This window comes from Populus alba, chromosome 13, assembly GCF_005239225.2.
Source record: "Populus alba chromosome 13, ASM523922v2, whole genome shotgun sequence".
In the NCBI taxonomy this organism is placed as follows: domain Eukaryota; kingdom Viridiplantae; phylum Streptophyta; class Magnoliopsida; order Malpighiales; family Salicaceae; genus Populus; species Populus alba.
The window spans coordinates 10,706,676-10,724,087 of NC_133296.1; the positions used below are offsets into that span (position 1 = coordinate 10,706,676).

The 17,412-nt window shown below is 32.5% G+C and overlaps 1 protein-coding gene across 1 annotated transcript; it reads left to right on the forward strand.

Moving 5' to 3' along the window:
* The first annotated feature begins 14,636 nt into the window (after window positions 1–14,636).
* On the forward strand, window positions 14,637–16,617 carry LOC118045246 (2-methylpropanoate--CoA ligase CCL4). Its single transcript, XM_035053827.2, has one exon. It carries the CDS (start codon window positions 14,802–14,804, stop codon window positions 16,455–16,457), a length of 1,656 nt encoding a protein of 551 aa, XP_034909718.1. The 5' UTR covers window positions 14,637–14,801; the 3' UTR covers window positions 16,458–16,617.
* The last annotated feature ends 795 nt before the right edge of the window (window positions 16,618–17,412 follow it).

Below are 17,412 nucleotides of genomic sequence, written 5' to 3' on the forward strand. Positions count from 1 at the left end.
TTTTGCAAAACCTAGTATTGTAGACTCTAATAGGGGGCCCTATATTCGAATACCTCCAATGCACATTTCATAATTCATAAATACATATGGATATACGATTATGAATTATGATGTATATTGGATATAGATTAGTTATACCTGAGCTAATATATGGTCATCATTCCTGTAAAACACAAGTAGGATTTAAATCCTTTTATAGCTATTGAGATAATTTAATCTGAGCTAATGCTTACTAAAAGTAACTCATCATAAAGAGATATTGCTTAAAAGATTGGGTCTAAACCCTTTTCATTGATACTTGATGAAAACATTTATATTTGAAAACTAGTCTATTCATCATTATTGTTTACAGGGACAAAAGCAAAACCTTTATTTTCTATGTCCCTAAAAAAAACATTAGTCTCAACCATGCTTTATTGATATTGATGGACATCCCTTCTAACCTGCTTGGCATTGTTACAGATTCTTTGGGCATAAATAGAGACTCGGTTAATCTGCTCATCCATGTTTCTTATCTTTTCCAAGAGTAACAAGTTGTTCCTATTCAATTAATTGTTGTTGGTGTCAATCATCTGGTTATGTATCAAGGATTATTGGATTAGAAGTTGGGATGAAAATTTTATGGTGTTTGTGATTATGAAGTGTTGTTATCTGTGACATTATTGTTAATGTCAAAACTAAGCATGTCTCAAATACAAAAGAGACTCTACCTAAATTTCATCAAAATCTTAATAAGTTAGAAATGTAGATATCTTTCAATCGATTTGGTCGACCGATTAAACTACATAATAAAAAATAATTACACTATTCTTGGATTTATTCATAAGAAATTTGTACCTAAATGTTAGGGATGTTACACATGGGATTATAGAAATCATAATAAACTTTTGTATGTTCATAATTTCTAACGTTTATCAAACTATATAAAGAAAACCAACATCATTAACTTTCAGCATATAAATCAACTCTATATCGGTTTCCAACTTAATACATTTTCACCAACTAATGACAAATCCTTTCCCTTTATCATTATTTGTTTTTAGCTATCATCGACATTCTCATAATAACATATTGTTTTACAATCTATTTCTTAGCTCATCTTAAAAACTTTTTCACTTACATCCTTTATATTCATCGAACTCATTATAACATTTCCATACTATGTTCCCCTTTTCTTTCAGATAATCCATGCTTATCCTACCTCTACCATTATTGTTCTTTTTAAAGGTCTTAGCCTACACTTCACATTATTTTTTTTTTAAATGGGTAAGCCTCCCAATTTAATAAAATTTCAGCAAAGTTTTCCTTATACTAAAACTCTACTCAAAATCTGGTCCTGAAAGTTCCTGCATAAAAAAACCAAGGGCTCAACACCACATCATTGTCACATAAGTAGCCTTAGGTATACCCTTAGTCCATTAACATTATGTTTTTTCTAAGAATCATTTCAATATTTCCACAACAATTCCATATTAAGTAGTCTTAGAATAATTACACAATAACTCATACTGTTCTATTTCGTTTACATACATTACTTAAATGCCCAAATGATTACATTATTTATTACACCAATTCCTATCTTTTGTGGTAATTTCATGGAGCAATCTGCAAAATGATACTAAAGTTGAATCCATTTGTTAGGTCTTCCTATAAACACAATAATATAAAATGTCAATTCATCGTATCCAAATCCATATGTACCACCATTTGAATCTATACTAACTTTCAAGTATTTAATACAATATAACTATACAAACATGGTCGTATTTAGTTTCATGTTACTTTAATCAATTCTTGAATAATCATATATCGTCTCACAAACACATTCAATTTATTCCTTTATTTTTTGCCCACATATTTATTTCTTTTCTTTCTTTGTTTCACAATTACATTATATGCTTTTCTTGGCTTTTTAATCATTTATCTCATCCTGACAAAACACATATTTCTTTAATACATTATATCTCAGCTTGACTTCCCAACTTATTTAATTTCTTCTCAAACATCTATTTTCTCATTATTGATTCATTGATATCAATTTTGATTTCGATGTCTATTATAGCTCACCCATAGTAATTTTCAAGTTCATTATGCTCAAAGTCCATTTTCTAGCTTATGAACATATATTTCTCACATGTATTTATCTGTCATGTCCATTTATAGTCAACGTCCAAATGACCTACGTCCAAACATCTTACTATGATATCAAATCAATCACATTAGTCTTCATCCAAACAACTAATCAATCCATATATTGTATCTATATCCAATGTCCAAATATCTAACTATAATACCAAATCAATTACATTAGTCTTCATCTAAACAACAAACTAATCAACATATTTTTATCCATAGCCTATGCCCAAAAATCCAAATATGATACCAAAACAATCACATTAGTATCTATCTGTCCAAACAGTAGATTAAGTATCACAATCCCTTAGTTGTCATGCTTGGCTAATTAAGTCCATAGTCCCCCATTATAAAAGCTAACTATGTAACTGATAAGTGTAAAATATACATGTTTTTATTTCTTTTACACTATGCTTTTTACTATATTTTGATCTTATCTGATCTTATTGAAAGTTATTTTTATGAATTTGGCATGCCTAGGAGACTCTGTGAATTAATTGCTAAAAGATAAGAATTTCTGCATTTGATGTTTCAGACCTTGCTTCTTGTGATAGATTTTTCAACTGAGTTATAATTTAGAATGTGGACATTGGCTATATCAAAGTTAAAGTACCACATATGAAGCTTTCTAGAAATGTATTATAGGCAGAAATCCGAGTTTGTTTGGACCTCTAATTAGACTTGTAAAATTAGGCTGAAATCCTACTTATAGCAGGATTCTCTGCTTTCATACTATAGATTCAAATGAACATATCTTGAGCCTCAAATATTGAAATCATGTAATTCAACAACCTAAAATCATCTACATATCCAATACTACAATGTTTATGAAGGATTCTAGGCAAGATAAAATCATTTCGAAGGCGAAAATCCAGATGCAATATGAAGAATAAGAAAACTAACGGTATCAAGCATCCCATTACAATTGAGTGTATGATATAGAAACGGTGGGATTTAAAACCTAATAAAGGTGCAAATCAAGCCTCTTACATGCCATGAATGAAAGAACACAAATGGGATTGTTGGATATTGCAAGAAACTAAGTCAAAAACAAGTCTAAGTTAGATTAGAGTTGGAATTATGGTAGAGCTGTGACATCAATAGAGTCCATTTTCAAACATAAATTCTGAGGGATTTAACCAACCTTAAGGACAAGATAAAGAATGAAGGAAAAGGATTTCTAATTACCTTAAGAATTCTGAAGAAATTCGGTAGCCAAGGGAAAGAATAAATATAGTAGAACATGATTGAAAGAGGAGCTCTTGCAACATTATTTTTCTTCTCTATTTTTGTCAATTTTCCAGTAGCTATGAACTATTTCCTAATTTCAGTTCAAGAGGAAATACACATCATCTTTATTAGCAAGTTGTGAGAAGTAATGTTATTATTGTAATTCTTTCAAATTCAAGTATTTATTTTTCCTTGTTCAAAATCATTCTATTGATTGTTATTCAATCTTATTGAATTGTTTTTGAGATGGCATGTATGCTTTCTAGTTTCTTTAAATCCATAATTGTTTTTAAGGACTAGAGTAAGAAGCAAAATAATTAAATTGATTGCTACAACTCTTATCTTGATTTATTAGGAAAGAATAAACTAAGTTAAATTGCCAAGCTTTTGAATGTTTGTTTAGAATAATTTCATAGACTTTACTCCTAAGGCTATTACCGAGTGAATGAGAATTGCTTTCAATATTAAATTCGCTTGATGATAAGAAATTAATTAGAAAGCTTTGTCTAATTAATTTATTCGTAATATCAATGATTTCCCTCAGCTTTAAAGGATATTGAATTTATTTGTTTGATGTGAAAGGATATTTATTTTACTTCGATGATTAATGAATTTATAGGAATGGTTGTATGGACCCTTGAATTGAGTTAACAACATATCGATTTTTTTTCCAGAATTTTGTTTATTTTGTATTTAAATCCCCTGTTTTTTGTATTTCAGTATGTTGTAGGAAGATTAAACAAAAGTTTCCTTGGGTTTGACCTGATTTTCACAATTATACTATAAATTTATTTTGTTTGTGATAGTTATGTCAGAATTATATTTTAGTGGTTCTGATGACCAACCAAATTTTCGCGTCGTTGCTAGGAAAGTTTTTATTTAATTTTTCTTTAAATAATGAACTGATTTATGCTAAGATCTTCTCGTACAAGTGAACTAGTTTTTTTATCCAGAAGTTGAGAGAACTACAAGAGCAAATAGGAAGGAAAAGATACTAGAGGGGAACTTGCCAACCTTAACGCTTTCAACTCGAGATTTTAAAAGCAAAAGAGAAGCAAAAGTCTCTAAAAGCATGGCAGAACATAGAATATTAAGGGAGTTAGCAACTCCCAATGTGAACCAGTAACCTTTGTGCATTGAATTTTCAAATATTAATATAGCATTTTTAAGTTAAAATCTGGTTTGATTCATTTACTACCTACTTTTCGAGGTCTTATAGGTAAGGACCCCTACAAACACTTGAAAGAATTCCATGTTGTTTGCTCAACCATGAAGCCATAAGGAGTGATAGAGAAAAATATTAAATTGAGAGCTTTCACGTTCATAAGGAGTGATAGAGGAAAATATTAAATTGAGAGCTTTCACGTTCTTATTGGGTTAACAAAGCAAAGGATTGGCTTTACTACCTTCCTTCAGGATCAATAAGAACCTGGATTGACTTGAAGAGAAAGTTTTTGGAAAAATTCTTTCCAGCTTCCAAGGTTGGAACAATTCAGAAGGAAATTAGTGGGATTCACCAAAACAACGAAGAAAGTTTATACGAGTACCGGGTTCCTTTCAGTGAATTGTGCGCTAGTTGCCCACAACACCAAATTTCTAATCAATTATTGCTGCAATATTTTTATGAAGGGTTGTTACCAATGAAGCGAAGCATGATAAACGCTGCGAGTGGTGGAGCACTTATAGAAAAGTCTCCTGAAAAAGCAAGAGATTTAATTTCTAAGATAGTAGCAAACTCAATAATTTGGAGTCAGGGTAGACCACACGCTCAGAAAGGTAAATAAGGTAATGCATTCCAACATTGAAACATAAATTTCATAACTAACTTCTTTGGTTAAACAAGTAGCTTCGGGAAAGGTTAAACAGTCCATAGTTTGTGGCATTTGTACATTTTTAGAACACTCCACTGATATGTGCCATAACTTCAAGAGGAGGCAGTTCCTCAAGTGAATGCGATAAACGGGTTTGGAAACCAACCGAGAAAGTATGACCCATATTCAAACCAATATAACTCTAGTTGGAGAGACCACTTGAACTTGAGATATGGATAGCCAAGTAACCAACAATAGTATTAGTCTTTTGGTCATAATAGACTAGCCCCTCCACCTAACAAGGCATGAAGTTCAGGTATGTCTTTAGAAGAAATTATGAAATATTTAGCCTCTATAACACAAATGTTCCAACAAGAAAAAAGAAGTGAGCATCCAGAATTTAGAAACCCAAGTTTCACAGCTTGCATCATCATTGAATAAACTTCAGACTAGTAAAGGGAAGCTACCATCTCAAGCAGAGATTAACCAAAGAGAGAATGCTAGTGCCATGAATCTTTGAAATGGAAAGGAAGTGGTGCATACTACCTTACTAGATTTGACAATACTCGAGAAAAAAATGGAAACAGAACCAGCAACCTTAGCGGCAACAATTGAAGAGGTAAGTAAAACACTTGTTTTTCCTATTTAAAAAAAAATTTAGTTCCTTCATTTCTTGGTAGGTTGGCTATAACAAAGAAGGAAGAGGCAGAGTATGAAATTTTAGAGACCTTTCGAAAGGTGATAGTCAATATTCCATTGCTGGATGCGATTAAGCAAATTCCATGATATGTCAAATTTTTTAAGGAGTTGTGCATCAACAAAAAGAAGCAGAAAAATAAAGAGAAAGTTAGAGTGGGAAAGAACGTATCCGCAATCATACAAAGAAAATTGCCTTAGAAATGCAATGATCCAGGTATGTTCACTATACCCGGTGTGATTGACAATCATAAATTGGAAAGGGCTATGCTTTATTTAGGAGCATCATTAATGTTATACCATTTTCAATTTATAATATTTTAAATCTAGGTCCTCCAAAGGAAGCAAGGGTAATTAATTACCAGATAGGTCTCATGCATACCCTAACAACGTTGTTGTTTAGGATGTTCTTGTTAGAGTTAATGAAATGATTTTTCTTGTGGATTTTTACATCATTGACATGGATGATGAATTTGCTTCAACTTCTACTTATATATTGTTAGATAGACTATTTAAGAAAACAACAAGAACTAAGATTCATGTGCATAAGTGAACTTTCTCTTTTGAATTTGATGAAGAAATAATAACTTCTAACATTTTTTATGCTATGAAATATCCAGAAGATTTTGAATTTATTTTTCATATTAATGTTATTGACCTTATTATCCAAGATAATTTTGAGCAGAATTTCATGAAAGATAAGTTGAACTTCGTGTTACAACATAACAAGATAGATAAGGATGCCAGGTTGGAGAGTAATGAAGACATAAAAGAAACAATTATGTCTTTGTATTCATTACCTGCAATGGCATATAGGTCAGTTAACTCACCTTTACAACTAACAGTTTCTTATGAAAGGGTTTTAACTTCTGTTGAATAGGCCTCAAAATTAGAATTAAAGTCTTTGCCCACACATTTGAAGTATTTGTACTTGGGAGAGGATGAAACCCTGCTAGTGATTATTGCAAATAATCTAACCGAAGTTAGAGAGGAAAAGTTATTAAGGGTTTTGAAGGAACACAAGAAAACGATTGGGTGAATATTGGTGGACATAAAAGGATCAACCCTGTAATTTGTATGCATCAAATTTTACTTACAAGAAAAGCCAAACCAGTAAGAGAGCCTTAGTATAAGCTAAATCCATCCATAAAATAGGTTGTTAAGATAGAGATTTTGAAGTTATTGGACCAAGTGATCATCTATCCCATTTCTGATAGTTAATGGGTAAGTCCAGTGCATATTGTTCCCAAGAAGACTAGTCTCACTCTTATTCCCAATGAACAAAATGAACTCATTCCCATAAGAGTTAAGAATGGGTGGAGAATGTGTATTGATTTCAGTAAGTTGAATGCTAACACAAGAAAGGATCATTTCCCAATTCCTTTCATCGATGAAATGCTTGAAAGACTAGCTGGTAAGTTATTTTTCTATTTCTTAGATGGGTTTTCTAGTTATTATCAAATAGTTATAGCTTAAGAAGATTAGGAAAAGAAAACCTTCACTTGTCCATTTAGAACTTTTGCTTACCGGCGTATGCCTTTTGGATTGTGTAATGCCCCAAGTATATTCAAAGATGTATGATGAGCATTTTTTCTGACTTCATTGAAAATTATATTGAAATTTTTATGGATGACTTTACTGTTTTTGGTAATTCTTTCGATCAATGTTTAGATCATTTGGGTAAGGTTTTGAAATGCTGCAATAACACATACTTGGTTATAAATTATGAAAAATGCCATTTCATGGTCCAACAGGGAATAATTTTGGGTCATGTAGTTTCGACTAGGGGTATTGAGGTTGACAAGGCAAGGTTGATTTGATTACAAGCTTACTATATCCTATTAATATTAAGGGAATTCAAAGTTTTCTTGGCCATACAAAATTCTACAGGCAGTTCATCAAAGTTTTTTTTTTTTTAAATTACACAACCTTTATTAAGGTTTTTGCAAAAGGATGATCCATTTCACTTTGAAGAAGATTGTTGAATAGCATTTGACAAATTGAAGGCACTGCTTACTTCAGCATCAATTGTATAGCCATCAAACTGGGACATGGCTTTTGAGATCATATGTGATGTAAGTAATTATGCCATTAGTGCTATACTTGGCTAACAAAATAAAAGGAAAAGTCATATAATTTGCTATGAGTGAAGGACGCTGAACTCCACCCAATGAAACTATTCAACCATAGAAATAGAGCTTCTAGCTATTGTGTGTGCATTAGATATCACTTTAGATCATACTTTTTAGGATCTAAAGTGATTTTTTTTTTCCAGATCATGCAGCCCTCAAATACCTATTAGCAAAAAAGGAATCCAAATGAGACTTATATGTTGGATTCTTTTATTGAAAGAGTTTGATTTGGAAATCAAAGATTGAAGAGGAGTGACACGACCAAAAGATTGATGTCTTCACCAAGTGCAAGAGTGTCGAAGTAATAAATAACTCGGCAAAACCGGGGTCGAACCACAGGGAGGTTAATTGTATAAATTATAGACAACAATATTACAACAACAACAATAACAACAATAGTAATAGTAATAATAATAGTAATAATACTAATAATGTAATAATAATAATAATAATAATAATAAAGAAGTTGATGAGAACTTTGAGATGGAAGATTAATGTAAGGATTAAACAATGGTAAAAATAAATGTAAAGGTTAGAAGATCAACTAATGGTATTTCAAACAAGTATAGTATAAACTCTTATTATTCAACTGGAAACCACACATAAAGGAGGTTCCAATCAGATGATTTATCATTAATAGCTCATTATAAATTATTAACATGATCATATTAATTATCTTATTTAAGTAACACCAAACTTTTAAATATTGTCAGGAATTCATGATGCTAACTCATGTTAACAACAAATCAAGTTCCTTTCATAGCACAAATGTAGGTAATATCATATGGTTGGGCTATGAGAGTGCCAAGCATTTGTTGTACCAAGTATTATACAATACAAATCTAGATTAACCATTTAACAAGCAAGGTATTAAGAATTAGTAAGATAAAAAGATAAGACATGTTAATATTAAACATTAAGGTCCATATTGAGTTTACACTATACTTATTCTTACACCATTAGTGAAAACTTTTCACCTTGACATAATAAACTTAGCTAAACATAATGAAGAAGAGAAACATAAATAATCAAAATAAAAACATAAATAAGATACAAGTTAACTAAGTGAAGGAAAGGAAATAAAAAACATAAACAATATATTAATAAAAGCAAAACTTAAGAATTACAAAAAAAATATAAAGAGAGAAATAAAAAGCATGATCTTGATCTGAACAACCAAGATGCCTAAATGCATGGCAAATGCCTCCTTTTATAGGCCAAAATTTAGAACTATTGATTTGATGACTAATTGTTGAGTGGGTGGCCAACTCTTGACTTGGTGAAAATCCTTATCTTCTTGTCTGAATAAAACATCATTGCTAGCATCAGAACTGGGTCCACCTATACTTATGAAAGTTATAGGAAATTGGCTTAGCTATCCAAGAGAAAAACATAGAGGTCATTTGAACTTCTATAACTCGAGATATGGGTTGAACACTGAACAATGTCTGGGCTGCAAGATAGATTCGAACTTCTCCGTTGTTGCTATAATTTGGACTTGAAAACGGCCTTCTTACATCTTGGCCTCCACATGAAAGTTGTAGGCCTATATCTTACTGAATATGTGTAAAAAGTTGAGATCATTTGGACATCTAGAACTAGAGATATGACCCAATTACCAAACAGTGTTCTAGTTTAGATTGTACTAACATCTCTTTTCTAAGTTTGACCCTCTCTTTGTCTTTTCAATTTTAATACTTGAATTCATCAATCAATCCTTTGATTTATGTGATAGGCCTGCATTTAAGATGGACATTTACCATATATTAAGGCATTTTATAGTATCAGACTTGTTATTATAAAACATGCTTTACTTAAGGAGTTATTGATACTTCAAGTGCAAAATAATAATATAAAACCTTGATAAATATGCATTTTTAAGTACTAATTAAGGAGTTGAAATTCTGTAGTAGACCATATGAGTAAACTTGTACTTGAGAAAGAATCATTATCGATTTCGGAGATGCTCCTTGATCAGCAACTTTCACATCTGCAAGGTAAGGAACCTTGGTTTGCTAATATTATAAATCTCATAGTTACTGGAAAATTACCTAATGATTTGAATAAGGCAAAGAAAAAATTAAATAAAATGACTCTAAGTATTATATATGGGATGAACCGTACATTTGGAAAATAGATTCTAATAAGATTATTCGTAGATGTTTACCTGATTATGAAATTCATTCCATTCGTTCTTATTGTCATAGCTATGCATGTGGGGGGCATTTTGGACCTGAACTTTTGAATTTTAATGTATAAAAATTTCAATTTAGTCCCTAATTGAATTTTATTTAAAAAAATCCTTTCAATTTATCCTTTGGCCCTTCTCATTTAAGCCCTTGAACTTTTGCATGCGTTACTAGATGGTCATTGGCTCTTTGGATTAAATGCAACTTCATCCAAAGTGTCATCTAATCTAAAATTATCTTAAATTAGGTCCATGGATAAATCAATCATATACCTCCAATTCCAAAAGCTTTTCTAATCTTAAAATTATCTTTAATTAGGTCCTTGAATAAACTTTACCCAAAGTGGCATCTAATCCCTAGACCTTTGATTCTTTCAATTTTGACCAATTTAACTTTTAATCTTGATTTTTATTTCAATTAAGCCTTGATTGAATCAATCAAGCCATTCCAAGTTGTCACCGATTTCATTTACGTCCTTAGTTTTTCAATTTATGCAATTTTCCCCAATCTTTGATTTTTCACTTCAATTAAGTCCTCAAATTGACCAAATTGTACTTCTCAACTTTGCTATATTTTCCATTTTGATCCTTGGTTTTCCAATTCTTCAATTAAACCATAAACTTCCTATCCATTTTGATTTCTTACTAGCTACAAATTAAATTCTTGCTTGTTTCTTAAAAACATTCTTTTTAAAAAAATGAATTTTTCTGTAAGAAACATTGTATGGAATTTTTAGAAAATTTTAGGGGTCTAAAATTGGGTTATAACAAAAATGTTTCTTTTCAATTCTAACTATAATTGATGGTTGCATTCTTAATAGACATAAAGTTGTTGTTTGATTAAATAGGTTAGAAATGCTAGGCTATATTTAACATCTTAAATGCTATTCCAAGTTATCCACTATGACAACAAAAAATAATTTTAAGTGCTTCAAGAAGGCATTCAAGTAAATATGTCTCAACATCAACAAATAAGTTTAGTTAGAGAAAGCAATAATCATTAAGAATTTATTGTATCTTAATTAATATTGTTAATAGGTGCAAAAATTTATTATTAATACTCTCTATCGGTGAAAATATTATGTTTTTTTTTATATTTATTTATTTTTATCTCTTTCAATTTGATAAGGTGAAACATTCTCTCAAAATAATGATAAGAAAATATTTGTGTATATCAAAATATAAAGAATATTATAGAAAATAGGTTTAATTTGAACTCGATTTGATTTTTATAGGGTTATCACAATCTCATAACTCAGATCATAAATTTAGTTGATTAACTCAGATTGACCCAAGTAGATACAATATGTTTCTGTCTCAATACTTTTATAAAAAATGTTATCCAATATGTGTTAGATTTTGAGTTCATAATTATTATTTGTTCTCTTGCAAAACACATTAAAATATCTTGATATTTTTTTTTTATTTTTGAGAAAAAAAAATTTAACCCGAACCTTCTTTCTTTTATGTTTTTTTTTAATTATCTAATTTAATAAAAAAAATGATTCGACACAATCAGGTTTGTTGCCCATGTTGCAAGATCGTATATCTTAATACACATTTTTCTTTTAATTTTTTAATTTAGTCTTCAATTATTTTTAATAGATTTTTTTATATTTTTTTATCATAGATAATTCTTAATTTATTGTGATTATAATTTTTTTTTTTGTATTAAAAAAAAAAATTGCAAATACTTGCATATTAAGTTTTTTGCACTGTAAAGATTTTTTATCCAACTTGTGATGAAATGTTGACCGCATAACTTAGTGGTAACTACACGATGTTTAACTTACCTTTTTTATTATTATTGATCTATCAAAACAAAATGGAAAATGATTCTTGGATTTTGTTCCCTTCGTGATTTTGTTATTTTATATTGATGAGGTGAAAGCATGATAACATAATCTATACGGTAGAGATGGTAATAAATATTCATAAGTCAGTTTTTGGTATTGTCGCATGTGTGCGGCGTTGCGACGATTGTTTTCCACTCTTATTTGTGGTGTCTATTTGACAAATATAGGGAAGACAAGGAATTCTTGTCTTTTAATAGTAGAAAAATAGAATGAGAGTCGTCACCTAGTATTTTGATCACTAAGAACTCTAACTGGTCTCAGAGATCGGGTACGAGAATTGGTTGCGCAAAAAAAAGATATTAGCACCCCAAATATGCCCTATCTAAGGTAAGCTGTATTGTTTTACTGTTTGATATATGCTATGATTTTATCATATTTATAATTGTTGGTTTGTTTACGGTTTAAGAAAAGTCCTCCTCAGTAAGGAGATCCTTATCTTATTGGATAAAACCAAACTCTCCTAACATTAACAAAAGAACTACATTTTTAATATCAGGAATACGTTTCACGTAAAAATTCGTAATCCCTAATACTAAAACAAAACAAAATGTTTTTATTGGATTTTTTTAAATATTGGCAAAGTTCTCGTGACTTAATAAACCGATTATTAAAGCCAAAATGCATGCTAAAACATTTTTTGAATTTTTATTTGTTATATGAAAATACGATATGAGTTTTTTTGAGAGACTTGGCTGTATACATGAAAACAAAAACATTTTGTTTCAATGTTTTGACAAAAATCAGGTATTTTAATAGCGGATTTGTATCTTTACGGTATAAAAATACAAATCAATATTAAGCAAAATTCAATAGAAAAATACGCGGGGAAATCACAAATTTTTTAAAAATATCTTTTTGGATTGGGCCGGGTTTTGGGTTGGATCAGCATTATTCGGCCCATAAAATAGATTCACTCTCCACTATTCACAGACACTCTCCACTGTTCATTTTGCAGAACAATGGAGGTCATAGGGCCAAAGGAGAAGGAGGAGGAGGAGGAGGAGGAGGCTTACCTGGCGGTGGGGTGTTGTCGTTCATGGTGGCAGGAGATGCTTCCAGCGACGAAGAGAAAGAGACAAGAGAGATATTACAGTGCTTATCTTTTTCTCTGTCTGTCTTTTGTTTTTCGGCTTTTCCTTCTCTTCTGTGCTTCCTTTCTTTTGCCCTCTATTTCTGTGTTTTGTTTTCTGGCTATGACGGTTTTACTAGTAGCTCATGGTGTTGGTGGCAGTGGCAAACTGGGGAGAGCTACTTGGCCGGTGGTTCTTATTCCTTTCTCAACATTTTCTCTATTTCTCCTTTGTTCGGTTTCTAATCTTCTCCTTCTATGTTTCTCTCTTCCTTTACTCTAAAAACTTCTCTTCTCTGTAATGTCGTCTTCCTTCTGCCCTTCATTTTCCTTCTCTCTGGTTTCAAAAAAAATCTCCTTGTTTCAACCCATCCTCACCTTTCCCCCCTCTGTTTCTGCTTCTTTCTCTTTTTGTTCATCTCTGCAAACCTCCCTTGTTCTTCTGGTTCTTTCTTCTACTTTTTTTTTTTCCAGTTCGTTCACTCCTCTCTATTTTCGTTCTTCTCCCCTCTTTGTTCTCTCTATCCACCCCCCCATTTGGCTCCTCTCTTCTGTCGGTATTTATAGGAAAAATGGGGAAAGAGGTCTACTACCCCTATCCAATTATGGCACATGGGTAGGGGGTGGCCATTAGATAGCCGCCTCAGGGTTGACCGTAGGGCTTGTCCCCTTTGCATTTTCGTCTAGTTGTAAGTGAGGGGCGTGGGTTTTGTCAGGGTTTGGGCAAGTGGGGAGAAAGGGAGAAAGCAGGAAAAAACAGGGGAATAAACCCGTTCTTCGCCTTCTTCTGCGTGTGTAAGGGAAGAAGGAGAACAATGTCGTTCAAAACGACACTGTTTCAGAGTTTTTTGTTTTTTTAGATTGGAAAAAAAAATTGAATTTCAGTAATAACCCAAAAATAAGTTATGAGAGGTATTATTTATACCCATATTTGAATTCCAAACTATTATTTTTATAGGACTCATTACTCGATGGCTGCGAGTTTTGGATACAAGAACTTGATCACATTAGGTTTTGAATATTTATTCGGTGTATCCATTACCGAACACACATCTAATATAGTTAATAGTTTTTTCCTCTTTGATTTTACATAAAAAAAAAATTTAGAAGTGTACAGTGTTAATAAAAATAACATGATTGTAATCATGTATTCCATTGTCATGTAGATATTTGCTACTAGCATCTTAGTGATTCTTAGTAATTCATTGATTTATTATTTTTTAATGACATAAATATAATAATTAATCATGTTATAAAAACATGAAAAGATCTAAATTAAATAAATTTATTTACACCTAAAAGTTTTGTCCTATATATGTGGTCCACTTAGGTTTTTATTTTATATATAAAAAAAACAATTTTATAGTGGAATTTCTCTTCCTAATAAATGAAATACAAATTCACGCGGCTTCGTTATATTATGTTATATGCAGGCCGCAGGGGAAAAACGCACACAAAAGATCGTTCCTCAAACTGGAAATCATGTTTCCTATTTTTTTAGCAAAACTCCATCCACTGTCTTCCGTTTCCTATTTTTTAGGAAAACTCCATCCACTGTCTTATGTTTCATCAATGGAGCACTTGTATTTATACTCATGCTCCTAAAAAGAACATTATTAACGTAAGAACAAAGAAAAGAAAAAAAGGCCATCAAGTGCAAAACACGAACTCGAAAGAGCAGCAAAAATGGACGAACTAAAGCCAAGCCCGGTGAACTCGACTCCCCTCACACCAATAGCTTTCTTGGAAAGAGCAGCTATTGCATACGCTGATTGCCCATCCATCATCTACAACGACACCACTTTTACGTGGTCTCAAACTAACCGTAGATGTCTCCAAGTAGCATCATCTCTATCATCCTACGGCATCAAGACTGGCCATGTGGTCTCCGTTCTGGCCCCCAACGTCCCTGCCACGTATGAGCTTCAGTTTGCCGTGCCCATGGCTGGTGCCATCCTCCACAACATCAACACACGTCTTGACGCACGAAATGTTTGCATACTCCTGCGTCACAGCGAGTCAAAGCTCGTTTTCGTTGATTACCTCTCACGTGAGCTCATCCTTGAAGCAGTGTCTTTGTTTCCTCCAAACACAAAACGCCCTACACTCGTCCTCATCACTGACGATGCGGACGCTGCTGCAGACCAATCATCATGTTCATCACTGACCGCTTATTTTAGCTGCTCTTATGAGGACATGATGGAGAAAGGTGATCCTGGGTTCAAGTGGGTCCAGCCACAAAGTGAGTGGGACCCAGTAGTCCTAAACTACACGTCAGGGACTACCTCGTCTCCTAAAGGTGTGGTCCAATCTCATAGAGGTATTTTCATCGTGTCCGCTACAGCGTTAATTGATTGGGGAGTTCCAAAACATCCCGTATATTTGTGGGCGTTACCAATCTTTCATACCAATGGATGGAGCCATGTGTGGGGCATGGCAGCCGTTGGTGGGACCAACATCTGTCTCCGTAAAGTGGAAGCCCCCACAATCTACAATTTGATCGATAGACACGGTGTGACTCACATGAGTGGTGCTCCTGTGGTGTTAAACATCCTAACAAAATCTCCTGACGTTGAGCCCCTCAAGAACCCAATACACATTCTAACCGCTGGAGCTCCACCCCCAGCAGCCGTGATACTCAGGACTGAGTCACTGGGTTTTGTGGTGAGTCATGGGTACGGGTTAACTGAGACAGCAGGGCTTGTGGTGTCTTGTGCGTGGAAACCAAAGTGGAATACATTTCCAGCAAGTGAGAGAGCTAAACTAAAAGCAAGACAAGGAGTTACCATGGCTGGGTTTACTGAGATGGACGTTGTGGATCCCAGAACAGGGGAGAGCATGAGACGAGATGGGGTTTCAGTTGGAGAAGTAGTTTTGAGAGGCGGGTGCTTAATGCTAGGTTATCTGAAGGATCCATTAGGTACGTCAAAATGCATGAAGGATGGCTGGTTTTACACGGGGGATGTGGGCATTATGCACCAAGATGGTTATTTAGAAATCAAAGATAGGTCAAAAGATGTTATCATTAGCGGCGGAGAGAATATTAGTAGCGTGGAGGTTGAGTCTGTGTTGTATACACATCCTGCTGTTCATGAGGCAGCTGTCGTGGGTCGACCTGATGAGTTTTGGGGGGAGACGCCATGTGCATTTGTGGACTTGAAAGATGGGTTGAACCAAAAACCTTGCGAAAAGGATATAATTGATTTTTGTAGGAAAAATATGCCTCACTTTATGGTGCCAAAGACTGTGGTGTTTAAAGATGAGCTTCCAAGGACATCAACCGGGAAGATTCAAAAGTTTGTTCTCAAGGAAATTGCTAAAGGTATGGGCCCTAAAAAGTAATTTTCGAAAGCAGAGATGCATTGACCAAGTTGTGGTGACACCAACGCGGCTCTAGAAGCATTGATGATTTGGAGTTAGGATCATAGTATGATCGTAGTTATAATAATCGCGGTTACAATGAATTTTTGTGGGTGTTATGTACTGAATACGGTTGTTATGCTTCCAGAAACTTCCTATATGTTGGAAGAATTCCTTCAGTTCTATTGCTTTCATGTATTTCACCAAGCAAACATAATGTTTGTTGTTTTTAATGAATAAATACACAATTCTAACAAAAAATAATAATTAATTATCACATTAATGATCATATAACAAATAATTTAAGAATAACTATAGATTAGACTCCAACCTATAACGTATTTTAGTTATCAGTCATCAACAATATGAACTCTATTAAATATGGCTAGGTGTTTCTAGTAAATTATTAGTATTTATTTTCAATGAATCATTATTGAAAATTTTTAAGGAAAAATATTTTTCATTCATGAAATTTTAAAATTAATTTTGATATTGACTAATATAAAAACTTATCTAATTTTAATTATATTGAAGCCTAAATAAATATGACACTAAAAAATCCACTTCATCTTTTTTTTTTTTCTATTCTAAATAAATTTTTGGATTATTCTTCCCTTGAAAAGCTGATATTTTTAGCTTATTGTACTCAAACCCTAACCTAACTCAGTATATGATTCTGATACCTATAATTACACATATGACCAAAATTATTATCATATTTTTTCCCTACAAACTGACAATTTCGCTGTTGTTCAAAACATTTTCCATGTCCCACATACACATCTTCAAAATCAACAGCACTTATGTCTAAGTTATGCCCAATCTCACAAAACTAGTCACAAGACATTTTAAAACCAAATTTGAACATAACTTGATTCGTATAATGCCCTTGTCTTTCTTGATGTCCTAAGTAAGTTTGTTTGCTTTAGAGACAAAA

What these genes read in the sequence shown, in the direction of transcription:
- LOC118045246 (XM_035053827.2), top strand. Translation starts at nt 14,802, where the DNA reads ATGGACGAACTAAAGCCAAGCCCGGTGAACTCGACTCCCCTCACACCA.